Source organism: Saccopteryx bilineata, chromosome 4, assembly GCF_036850765.1.
Source record: "Saccopteryx bilineata isolate mSacBil1 chromosome 4, mSacBil1_pri_phased_curated, whole genome shotgun sequence".
In the NCBI taxonomy this organism is placed as follows: domain Eukaryota; kingdom Metazoa; phylum Chordata; class Mammalia; order Chiroptera; family Emballonuridae; genus Saccopteryx; species Saccopteryx bilineata.
The window spans coordinates 94,958,888-94,972,073 of record NC_089493.1 but is presented as its reverse complement, the minus strand read 5'-3'; the positions used below and the strand labels follow the sequence as shown (position 1 = coordinate 94,972,073).

At 46.0% G+C, this 13,186-nt stretch overlaps 1 protein-coding gene across 1 annotated transcript; it reads left to right on the top strand.

Moving 5' to 3' along the window:
- The first annotated feature begins 170 nt into the window (after nt 1-170).
- DHRS1 (dehydrogenase/reductase 1) lies at nt 171-9,197 on the top strand. Its single transcript, XM_066276717.1, is given in 11 exon segments — nt 171-414; nt 2,153-2,296; nt 2,436-2,495; nt 2,497-2,516; nt 7,294-7,319; nt 7,322-7,425; nt 7,746-7,892; nt 8,392-8,461; nt 8,798-8,833; nt 8,836-8,877; nt 9,061-9,197. Coding segments are annotated over 11 exon segments (939 nt in total). The 5' UTR covers nt 171-261.
- Nucleotides 9,198-13,186: the final 3,989 nt, after the last annotated feature.

Below are 13,186 nucleotides of genomic sequence, written 5' to 3'. Positions count from 1 at the left end.
AACACCCAGCCAGCTCCACCCAGAATCCCGCCGTGGACAGCCACCCAGCTCCCTTCTTCATTTCTGGTCACCCCAAAAGGGACAGCCTGACTTGCCGTGGGGCCTGCACCCAGCTGTCCCCCACGGAAACCCCTCCCCTCGTGGGACCCAACCATGGCTCCCCCTCCTACCACTCTTCAGGGTCCCCCTTTACGTGCACTATCTTCAGGCTTCTCTCAGACAAATCTTTGTTTCCGCAGATTTACACCTTTGCTTGTAACCATGGTAACTCCCATGAAGGATCAAGTATGCGTGGTGACTGGTGCTTCCAGGGGTATTGGTCGTGGTATTATTGCCTTGTAGCTCTACCAAGCAGGTGCCACAGTTTACATCACTGGCTGACATCTGGACACGTTGCGGGTTACTGCTCAAGATGTGAGTGCTTCCTGTGGGACCACAGGGGCAGAAACCACGGGATCCCTTCCTATTAACCACTCCTCCCAATCCCTTACCAGAAACCCTAATATTCCGCAGTAAAACATGAATATTTTTTTCTCAAAGTGGGATAAATTAACCCCATAAATAACTTCAGGTCAAATTTGCCACAAAGTGAGTTTTATGAAAAACAGAGCTTTAGGAATTTCAGAATTGCAACTAAAGAGTTGTGCACCCATGCTTTCCTCTATTTTAGGCAAGTCTTTATTAAACTGTACATTTTTACTTGACTTTTCTACTAGTTTTCAGTTAAATAAATACTTGGGTACCACTGATTTCCTAGGCACTGGGTGAAGCACTGGAGTTACCAAGATTAATAAGATATCATTTTTGCTCTTAAAAACTAGAGCCTATCCAGAGGCAGAAACGATTCATTTCAATGTGATGTGCATATGATAAGTGATAAGAGGCGAACGTGCACAGAATGCTCTGGGATTGTGCAGTGGGTTTCAATATGATATGGCAGAGTAGTTAGGGAAAGCATTCTGGAGGAAGTGGTTCTTAAACTGAGTCTTTAAAAGGTAGGAATTAGGTCCATACCAGCAAAGGGAACTCCACAAGCAAAAGATATTGTGAGAGTGCCTGACCTGTGGTGGCGCAGTGGGTAAAGCGTCGACCTGGAAATGCTGAGGTCGCCAGTTCGAAACCCTGGGCTTGCCTGGTCAAGGCACATATGGGAGTTGATGCTTCCAGCTCCTCCCCACCTTCTCTCTCTGTCCCTCTCTCCTCTGTCTCTCTCTCTCCCTTTCTCTCTCCTCTCTAAAAAAAAATGAATAAATAAAATTAAAAAAAAAAAAAAGATATTGTGAGAAAGAATTCCAAAGCATGGAAGTACAAGGCAGGAGTGGAAGGTGAGAGGCTGGAGAGGAAACAGAATGGGTCTTGGAAGAACCTGGTAGAGAACTTTGGCTTTATTCTCTATGAGATGGTGATCCCGTTGGAGGATTTTAAACAGATTTGTGCTTTAGATAGTTCATACTGTATGGCTGCGGTATGAAGAATTAATTTAAGGCAGAAAGACTGACGGTCCAGTGAGTAGTTATGAAGCAAGAAGGTAAGAGAGTTGGACCCAGAGCATAGATTTGGACAACAGGAGGCTTGTTCCCAAATAAGGTACTCTTCTTCCTCTGAAATTAGAGGATAGGGCACATTTGTAGAAGCCGAGGTGGAACGGGAAGTAGAAATAGTTCATGCATGAGAGCTTTGATTTCTTTGTTACCAGGCAGGAGCACAGGTGGAGTGAGGGAAAGAAGGCTGAGATGAAGTAGGGTTCCACATTAGTGATGAAGGGAAGGGTGGGAGTTAAGAGCATGTGAGATGGAATTGGCGAAGAACAAGGAAAAAGATGGATACTCATTTCCCGAGAGCAGCCTCCATGCCTTATTTGTCCCGTATCTTCCACATGCAGAGTACAATATCTTACGCATTGTAGGCCTCAGTAAATGTATATTTTAAACCTGAGATCTCAGTCTACCTTGCTCTATAAAAGGAGGATTTAGCGCTACTGAAATTTCTCACCCAGATATCAGAGGGCGATTTTACCAGCCATAATCTCTCAGCTGCTAGATTTGATTCCTATGATGGGCTTCTCAGCTCCCAAGCTGGGAGTTGAAGAAAGTGGGGTTATGTAGACCCTCATGTGAGACTGTGAGCTCTTATCCTGTCTGTCTCTCTCCAGGCACAATCCAGAGGGGGCCAATGTGTTCCTGTGGTGTGTGATTCAAGCCAGGAGAATGAAGTGCAAAGCCTGTGTGAGCAGGTGGATTGAGAACAGCACGGGTGTTTGGCTGTGCTGGTCAACAATGCCTATGCTGGGGTCCAGGTACTCTGAGCTTTGACCCCAGCTCCACACTCCTGGGCCTCCTCCTATGACCCCTGAGTCTTTATCCCCACTCATTGTCCCTTCCGTGGTCCAGCCCCTCATATCTTCCTGCATTCATCACTCTCCCTGTGCTTTCCAGACAATCCTGGAAAACTGTACAAAGGCATTCTGGGAAAGCTCTGCCTCCATTTGGAATGATAATCAACAGTGTCAGACTCAGGTGGGTGTTCCACCTGCAAGGGCCTGGGCTCCCCTCACCCACTCAGCCGAGCTGAGGGCCCAGGTCTTCCCCATATGCTCTTCGCTTTTCCCTCTGACCTCCCATCTCTTCTCCCTTCTGTCCCATTAGTCCCACTCACCTCTGGAGCAGCTCTAGCCAAGTGAATCTGTACCTGGGAATGTCAACTTTTGTCTTGTTTCTGTCAGCAATTTTCATCTGATCTTGCCCTTTGTCTCTCTCCTTCCTCACTCTGCCCATCCAAATGCATGAACCAGAAGGGAGCCTCCTTCCCTCAATAATGCACACGTCTCATAGCCAATATTTCCAAAAATTATTAGAGCAAAAAATTGTTTTGTTTTAGACCAAGAGTGGTCCATAAGATAGAGTGAGTGCCAGCCATCTTAGCCTCCTCACTCGACACTGATAGACAGGGGCACCCCCAGGTCAGAGCAGGGAGAGCAGGAGTGTCACAGAGTGACATGTATATGTGGTACAGGAGTGAGATGAAGCACGGCATTTGCGGTTCACTCTGCAAGATATACACCAGTCATGTCTGTGTTTATTATTTTTGGAACTAGGTTACTCTCAGAAAATGCATACCCTGAATATGATCAGCTACTTGTGGGAGTAATTAAGATACTATCTGCAAATCTGAGACTCAGGAGTTTAAGAATGCCAACGAAGCTGAATGAGGCTCCAATTGTGATTTCCAAAGAAGAAAGATTATGAGGACAGAGAGGGATGGTTAGCCAAGAGGCAAGAAAAGAAAAGCCAAACAGCTAGAAATAGGCAATGCCCACATCCTTATCCCTCCAAAGAGAGGAGCCTTTCACACTCATCTCTTGCTGGTCAGGGTTTTCAGCCTACAAGGTGAAGGTCCAGCCCTGATGAATTCTCCCAGGTAAAGGTCACTTTGTGAGCCCTTTGGAAGCCCACCAACACCTCCTTTCACCTCCCCACACACATTCACATATATATGTGTAGTTACTGTGCCTTTCCTCAGTATTACCTTAGGCTGGGCTTCCATTCTAAACCATAGCTCTACTCATTTTTATTTGGAGGTCCCTGTTTCCTAGGCAAAAGAAATTTTTTTCTGGTTACCAAATTTTTGTGGGGTTTTTTTTTTTTTTTTCATTTTTCCATTGATTTCAGAGAGAGGGAGGGGGACAGAGAGAGAAGCACAACTCAAGTTGTCTTTTTTTTTTTTTTTTTTTTTTAAGTGAGAGGGAGAGAGGTACAGACAGGAAGGGAGAGAGATGAGAAACATCAATTCTTTGTTGTGGCACCTTAGTTGTTCATTGATTGCTTTCTCATATGTGCCTTGACTGGGGGGCTCCAGCCGAGCCAGTGACCCCTTACTCAAGCCAGCAACCCTGGATTTCAAGCCAGCAACCATACGGTCATGTCTATGGTCCCATTCTTGAGCTGGTAAGCCTGAGCTCAAGCCAACGACCTTGGAGTTTTGAACCTGGGTCCTCAACATCCCAGGCTGACGCTGTATCCACTGTGCCACCACCTGGTCAGGCAAGTTGTGTACTTATTGATTGCTTCTTGTACGTGCCCTGACTAGGGTCGAGCCCTTGACCTCTGGCACATTGGTTCAACGCGTTGTCCAGTGAGGCGCCCAGCCAAGCTATTTTATTTTTAATTATGGGAAAATGTGAAATCAGTCTGATCCTATTCTCTTACCACTACCCCTTTATCCCTTGACTGAGCTATAGCTACTGTTGACAATCTGGTATTCTACCACTTTTATTTTATTTATTTTTTATTTTATTTTTTCAGAGACAGAGAGAGGGATAGATAGGGACAGACAGGAACGGAGAGAGATCAGAAGCATCAATCATTAGTTTTTCGTTGCAACACCTTATTGTTCATTGATTGCTTTCTCGTATGTGCCTTGACCGTGGGCCTTCAGCAGACTGAGTAACCCCTTGCTGGAGCCAGTGACCTTGGGTCCAAGCTGGTGAGCTTTTGCTCAAACCAGATGAGCCCGCACTCAAGCTGGTGACCTCGGGGTCTCAAACCTGGGTCTTCTGCATCCCAGTCCGATGCTCTATCCACTGCGCCACCACCTGGTCAGGGCTCTACCATTATTTTAAATATTTGACTTCAGAAAGTACCATAATTTATTTATCTAATCCTTTACTGCAATAGTGGAATTCTTGGAAAAAAATATGTACGTCTTAAGATTTAATAAACATTATCAAATTGTCCTCCAAAAAGACCCCACCACTTTATAAACTCGTGACAATGAAGGAGAAGATCTTTTTCAGGTCCTCAACCGTGCTAAACAATCAGACCACTCAGTCCGGCAAGTTCTGCCACTCCTGTCGGCCAAATATATCCAAAGGGGTTTTATTTTTTTATTTTATTTTTTTTGAGAAAGACAGTACACAATCTTTTTTTTTTTTTCTGAAGCTGGAAACGGGGAGGCAGTCAGACAGACTCCCGCATGCACCCGACCAGGATCCACCTGGCACGCCCACCAGGAGGCGATGCTCTGCCCATCCAGGGCGTCGCTCTGTTGAGACCAGAACCACTCTAGCGCCTGGGGCAGAGGCCAAGGAGCCATCCCCAGCGCCCGGGCCATCTTTTGCTCCAATGGAGCCTCGGCTGCGGGAGGGGAAGAGAGAGACCGAGAGGAAGGAGAGCAGATGGGCGCCTCTCCTGTGTGCCCTGGCCAGGAATCGAACCTGGGACTTCTGCACGCCAGGCCGATGCTCTACCACTGAGCCAACCAGCCAGGGACCCGAAGGAGTTTTAATTCATCCTTGTTTACTATTTGTGAAGTTGAGCTTTTTCTTCATTTATTTATTGGCTCATTATTCTTTTGTGAGTTGTTTGTGTTATTTATTCTTTTTACATCCATTTATAAGAGATCTTGTCTGACCTGTGGTGGCGCAGTAGATAAAGCGTCGACCTGGAAATGCTGAGGTCGCCGGTTCAAAACCCTGGGCTTGCCTGGTCAAGGCACATATGGGAGTTGATGCTTCCAGCTCCTCCCCCTTCTCTCTCTCTGTCTCTCCTCTCTCTCCCTCTCTCTCTACTCTCTAAAAATGAATAAATAAAATAAAAAATAAATATAAGAGATCTTTGTGGAATAATTTCCTTTAATATATGTTTTACAAATATTTTCCCAATTTATTACTCATTCTTTTTTTTTCTTTTTTGTGACAGAGACAGAAAGACAGAAAGAGGAACAGATAGGGAAAGACAGACAGGAAGAGAGAGAGATGAGAAACATCTGTTCTTCATTGCAGCACCTTAGTTGTTCATTGATTGCTTCCTCGTGTGCTTTGATCAGGGGGCTGCAGCAGAGCAAGTGACCCCTTGCTCAAGCCAGCAACCTTCAGCTTCAAGCCAGTGACCATGGGGTCTTGTCTATGATCCCACACTCAAGCCAGCAACCCCACGATCAAGCTGGATGAGCCCACGCTCAAGCAAGTGAGGCTCATTCAGCGACCTTGGAGTTTCAAACCTGGGTCCCCTGGGTCCCAGGCTGATGCTCTATCCACTGTGCCACCGGCTTGTCAGGCTGTTACTCATTCTTTTTGCATATGTGCTCTCCCCAGCTCTCTCTATATGCATAAACATATAGATATATCTATTTGTACATTTATACATATGTCTTAAGAGGTCAAATAGATCAGTCTTTTTTTTTTTAATTTTTAAATTTATTTATTCATTTTAGAGAAGAGAGACAGAGAGAAGGGGGGGGGGAGCAGGAAGCATCAACTCCCATATGTGCCTTGACCAGGTAAGCCTAGGGATTTGAACCGGCAATGTCAGCGTTCCAGGTCAACACTTTATCACTGTGCCACCACAGGTCAGGCTAGATCAGTCTTTTATATTTTCTATCTTGCTGTGATGTTAAGACAAGCCTTCCCCACCATCCTGCATTCCCCACCATTCAAGCATTTATTCTTTTATATTCAAACAATGTATCCTTTTGGAATGTATTTTGAAATCATAAGTGAGGTAGACAGCCAATTTTACCCACCAAATAAGCAGCCAGCTGCCCCAAATTAATTTACTGAATGATCCCTCTTTCCCTATTGATTTGAAATGTTTCCTTTATAATTCACTGAATTCTCATTTACACTTGGACCTAATTATTGACTATTTTGTTTCATTGATTGTGTGCTGTTATACTAGTACTTTATTCTTTTAACTGTTATGCCATTGTACATTTTAATATGGATATTACAAGATATTACTCTTCCTTTTTCAGAATATTCCTGGCTATTCTATGCTTATTGTCATTGAGCTTTATATTATTTTGTAAGTTCCTCCAACTAAAAGTCTTATTGAGCTATAACTCAAATTGACTGGATCTATAGATTAATTTAAGTAGAACTGATGTTTTACATGTTGTTTTTTCTTAATAAATTATGTCTGTACTTGTTCTTTTATATTAGACAGAATTTTATAGTTTTTCCATATAGATCATATATATATATATATATATATATATATATATATATATATATATATATCTTATGTTTTTCCCCTGAGCTACTTTAGGTTTGGTACTGCTATTATGACAGAGCTCTTTTCTTCTATTACATCTTTAGAGAGTGCCATCTCTCATCCTTCAGTGGTTAATTTTACCAGTGTTCTCAAGGTATCCTCAAGCCCTCTTCTCCAGGTCTGCGGCCACCCAGTGCTGCTTCCTGGCTGACTGCAGCCACTAGAGGGCAGAGGAAGCTGCCAAAGCTCTATAGCACCAGGCTCCACTGACCATGGTCCCTTCTTTCCTTGCCCCTCCTTCTAGAGGCCACTACTTGTGCTCAGTGTATGGGCACGGCTGATGGTACCAGCTGGCTGGGGGCTCATTGTGGTCATCTCCTCCATGGAGGGGCTGCAATATCTCTTCAATGTCCCCTATGACATGCGCAAAGCCGCGGTAAGGACCCATGTGGCACATGGTTTGGGGAGGTATAGGACAATGGTACCTACCCATTTAGCTCAGGAGGTAAATCCCCCGTGGTCAGAGGGATAAGACCAACTGGCCATCAGCTCTCCCTGTGGCCCTCCATGGACAGTTCCTTCACTTGGGTTCCTCTTTGCTGGCCAGTCAGTAGTACACTGGGAAAGGTAGACAGCTGAGTCAGAGCGCCTGGAGAGGACACGGGACTGGGACATCCTTAGAGGAAGCAGGGAGGGCAGGAGAGGAAGGTGACATGGCCAGGTGCCCTGGCTTTCACCCTGCCTTCTGTCCTACAGTGCGACAGGCTGGCTGCTGACTGTGCCCGGGAGCTGCGGTGCCACGGGGTCAGCTACGTGTCACTGTGGCCTGGGTTGGTGCAGACAGAACTACTGAAGGATCATATGGGGAAGAATGACAATGCTGAGGATCTGCTGGTGAAGCAGGTGGCGTGGGGAGGCTGAGGGTGGCAGCGAATGCAGTGGAATCAGCCTCTATCCTTAATGTCAATACAGTAACAACAACAAGGACTAAATACCCAAGTATTTACCATGGAAGTAAATTATGGGGCTGTACAGACATTATGTCCTTTAATCCTGCAAGGGAGATAGTATCTCCTCTTTATAGATAGTGAAACTGAAACTCAAGAGAGGTAAGAAACTTGCTTAAGGTCACGGATGCCTGAAGTGGAAAGGATGTCCAGTTCCACAGCCCATACTGCACTAACCTAGAAGGTCAACATAGTTGGCCCCAGATTTTCCACATAGCAAAGATAGTGGGGCCTGCTGCTGGGGTACAAGACTCACTTGGATGTGGAGAGGAGATACTGAGTCCTATGGGTGCACTGATGAGAGCCTCTGTTCTGGAACAGAAGCCAAAAGCAGGGAAGAGACTGGGCAGTGCTCTGAGAAATTAACGCTTCACCTCTCTGCTCCTGTGTTTCAGCTCAGCTTTCATTTCTCATCCGGGGAGACCACGGAAATGAGTGGCCAGTGTGTGGTGGCTTTGGCAACAGGTGAAGAGGTTGGGGCACCTGGTAACGAGAAAGGGCCTAGAGGAGCTGCAGGGTGGTGGCAGCCAGTTCTGGGTCCTGGCTCAGGGAGTGGTTGAGGAATAAACCCTTGTTGTCTCTGGCTTCTGGAGACTTACAGGGTCAGGATTCCCATTGTGAGGATTGAGAGCTTCAAGAACTGGCTCCTTGGAGGTGTAGCCAGAAGCCAGAGGTCCAGGAACCTTCCTATGGACAGAGAGAAACAATTCTGCGCTCCTAAGCTCATCTCAGTGGTGCCTTGCCCCATTGGGCCAAACCTGCACCACTCCCATGCCATCTCAGCTATATGTGTGCCCACAGACCCCAGTATCCTGAGCCTGAGTGGGAAGGTGCTGCCATCTGTGACCTTGCTCAGCACTGTGGCCTTCGGGGTGTGGATGGTAGGAACTGTAGCCCAGCAGCCAACCTGGACCTGTGTCTGCCTTGCTTCCTGCTCACTCCTTCTCCCTCACCCTCTCCCGTTCTTCCTCCCTCATATTGCATTTGGTCTCTTCAGCCAAGGTGGAGGTATCCAAAAAGTGGGAAAAGAAGGTCTAATCCTCCTTCCCATCTGTTGCCCTCAGGCCTCCCCATCCAAGACTGTTTGTCTTTGAGTTCAGTTCTCTCCTATGGCTCTCCCCTGGGTTGGCTGACCTCCTCCTTGCCTGGCTTCCTCTGTGTGCCCAAGTGGCTTATTACTCTCTACACTAGCAAGTCCTAACCCTCCTGGCCTGATGTCACCACTCTGCTTGTCTTTTCATTTGGACTGGGTGGCTTGTGAAACAAAACAGCCTTTCCCACCTACCACATGCCCCTGATAGAACAGAAGCCTCTGCCGTGTGTCCCTGGTGGTCCCTGGGGGCCGTACAGGTCCTTCTTCGTGCCTTGGTGTTCCTTGCCCCTTCCTTTTACTTTTTGCCTTAGTATTGAAAAATATTCTGAGTACTAATAAAGGTCTCACTTCTCCCTCAACACATTTTCTGAGTGCTGATTCTATACTGGGCCAAGTGCTAAGTACTTGAAAGACTCAAAGATATGCAAAATGTTTGGATTCTCAAGGAGTTCCATCCCTGGGACAAGGCCTCTTTCACCCAGAGCTGTTCTTGCTCTTGCCTGTCCATTTCAGGGACACTTGCCCTTGGGCCAAGGCCTGTCTCCCCCACCCCAGCTGGGGAGCAGGGCCCCTCCACACCAGAAGGAGACACCCCTCAGTCTTACACTACCTTTCTGCCCCTTCCTTCCACCATCTCTTCAGGGATGCATGCTGCCTGCTAGCTGGGCCTGATCCAGCAAGGGCACTTTCCTCAGTGTGGATGATTTTCTGGAATTTAGGAGGAAATTACTGCCTGAATCTAAGAGAGGGGCAGAGGAACAATTGATGCTGCGAATAAACTCTCATCCTTCCTCGCAGGATGATACCACCCAAGTTACTTTCTGAAGAATTAATTGCAGAAGCCCTTTTGGGCTTCCTTACCTGCTCTAGGGGCTGTCCCTGCCTGATGCAAAGCAACAGGTGTGTCCCAAAGAGGATCAGAGGGCCACTAGGGGAGCCTTCCAGCCAGCAGCCTAGAGGGCCATTGACGTGATGGGATAGCTGCTGTAAATCAGAGGGGCAGAGACCATCTCCAGTCTTCAAAAAAGGCAGGGTGAGAGCTGAGGCTTCCTGCGGCTGCCCATTGTGTCCATAGCAGCTGTGATCTGGTTGTGGTTTTCTGGGACAGCCCTGTATACTGTTCCTCAGTGTGCTGGGGCAGCTCACCAGCTTGTGAGAGCTGACTGTGCACATTTCTGCCGGCTCTGCAGTCAGTGACTTCATGGTGGTTGCTTGAAGTCAGCCATAGCAAGAGTATACATACCACAGAAATCAACAAAAGCTCCCAACCAGGGCTTTTATTTACTTATTTATTTATTTTTTAGCATGAGCTGGCTTATCAGCACATGACTAGAACTGTGACCTGAACCCCATCATTTGCACAGGCATCCTATGTATATCACAGTGATCAAATTTTCTCACCTCCATCTACTGACCACCCTAAATTCCTGCTATCCTCTGAGGTTGGTGAGAGGCAGAGGTAGTTGCCTATATGCTATATTGAGAAGAATAAAGGCTTCAGGGTCTCCTTCAGACTTCCATAGCCACCATTAAAAGCCATCAGTGCAACAAATACTTTTGCGATGGTTTTGTTTTCTAAAAGCCACAAGGAATGGGAAGAACACGAGATTCAAAGTCATTCAAATCTGCATATAAATCCTGACTCTGGCCCTGGCCGGTTGGCTAAGCGGTAGAGCTTTGGCCAGCGTGTGGAAGTTCTGGGTTCAATTCCTGACCAGGGCACAAAGGAGAAGTGCCCATCTGCTTCTCCACCCTTCTCCCTCTCCTTTCTCTCTGTCTCTCTCTTTCCCTCCTGCAGCCAAGGTTCCATTGGAGCAAAGTTGGCCTGGGCACTAGGGATGGCTCCATGGCCTCCACCTCAGGCACTTGAATGGCCCTGTTGCAACAGAGCAATGCCTCTGATGGGCAGAGCATCGCCCCCTGGTGGGCATGCCTGGTGGATCTAGGTCAGGCACATGCAAGAGTCTGTCTCTGCCTCCCTACTTCTCACATCAGAAAATAATAATAATATTAATCCTGACTCCACCACTTTGGGAATTAAATGAAATAATATATAAAGCACCAAACAATATATAGCTATTAAAAGAGTCCATTCCTTCTGTCAACAAATACTTAAGAACATCCTCTGCATCATGCATCATTCTTGGTTTTGGGGGAGCAGAGAATAAGAGCAGGCCCCAGCCTACAACAGATTTCTATTTCAGCCTGGAAGATCTTATAAGTCATCTACACCTTCCACTAAGTAAAAGAAGTGAGCAGCCTGACCTGTGGTGGCACAGTGGATAAAGCGTCGACCTAGAAATGCTGAGGTCGCCGGTTTGAAACCCTGGGCTTGCCTGGTCAAGGTACATATGGGAGTTGATGCTTCTCCTCCTCTCTGCCTCTCTCTCTCTCTCCCTCTCTCTCTCATTTCTAAAATGAATAAATAAAATAAAATTTTTAAAAAAAATTGAATTAAAAAAAAAAAGAAGTGAGCAAACTGGGCCTTCAAGAGTCCACACCACAGAGTTAGACCTTGAGTTTCTGGTACTCAAAGATACCAAAAGGAACAGTGTTCTTTATAGACCACCATCCTGCTTCCCTCCAACAAGAGTTAATTAATCTTAACATAAGCAATAGAGTACAGAGCTCTAAGAGAATGAAGCAGGGACAGTATAGGGCTGGGGGCCATGACCATGCAGGTTCACATTGGATTCAGGCAGACGGTAAAGGAATTGTGGAGCCAGAAGGTGGTGGGCCATTCCATTTATTAGAGTCTTGCAATGGCGGACAAGCAGGCAGGGAAAACTGCTCTCTCTCTCTTTCTCTCTCAGGACTCACAAGCAAAATAGGCTGGGGGAAAAACCCCTTCTCTGGCAAACAATAACAAACAATGCCCCTCCCAATGGCGGCAGGCAATCTGCAATTTACAATCTGCTGCCCTGAGGGCAAGCACCTGCAGCCTTACATAGACTATACACACCTGGTGCTGCCCCGTGCTCATGCACCAATCAGGCAGAATACAAGCTAGCAAGCTCAACAGAGCTGTTTTCCCCACAGACAGTGATTTTTTTTTTGATTTTTTTTTTGATTTTTAGAGATGTAGGAGACAACTCTGCACCAATATAAACGGCAGTTAACTGCAGAGCATGGGTTAATTGGAAACGAGATCTTGGAGTATATTAGCCATATCAGGAGACTGGCCTGGGTTACTTGAATGCAAGTACGCAGGATTCTTGGAGGAATGCCTCCAAGAACCAGATGTCTTTTATGATTGATAAGCTCTGGGACTCTGACTCTTTTTGTGTCCTTGTTCATGAAAAGAAACAGTAGACGTGCAGGGTTAGTGATGAAACAAATGGGAAAAAAGGCTGTGTAACTTTCTAATTTTATCTGCTGAGCTATTTGCTTTTGGAACTAAATAAATATGCAGTGGTGCTATTTCTCGGGGCTGATTCTGCCTAAGAGTCTCAGCCCTCTGCCCAGTTATTAGAATCTGGTGTGTCTTTTGCCTTGGAGTCCAAACCGTAAAGAAATTCATAACATCTGGTACCCAATGTGGGGCACGATCCCATGAACAGGGGACTCAAGGAGGTCAAAGGTTACAGTCTCGGGATCATCAGACCAAAGGGGGGAATAAGACCACTCGAAAAGTAAGCGAATCCTTTGGGAGGCGGAGTGATGGGGAATTCTCACTCCAATTCCTCAGTGGAGACCCAAAAATACATGAAACTACTGCAAACATTATTAGAAGGGTCTGGTGTAATTGTAAAAAGTAAAAATATTAAGTTATTAATTAAAAGGATAAAGCATTGTTACTGCTTTCAGCCACAAGGAAAGGCTGCTTTAAGTTTAAAAACCTGGAACCAAGTACAGAAATGAGAGCTTTACAGCGTGCTCATCAGCAAGGAGACACTATTCCTCTTTCTGTTTGGTCTCTTTGTAATTTAATTTCTTTAGCTTTGAAGCCATTAGGGTCTGACTCTGAATCCTCACCACCTCTAGCTCGTGAAGTAATGCCTGATATTAATAAGGTTGAGGTCACAAATGTTGAGGCATGAACTTATGAATCTGCCAATAATATTTTAAGAAGACCTCTTCATCTTTTTCTTATTAAT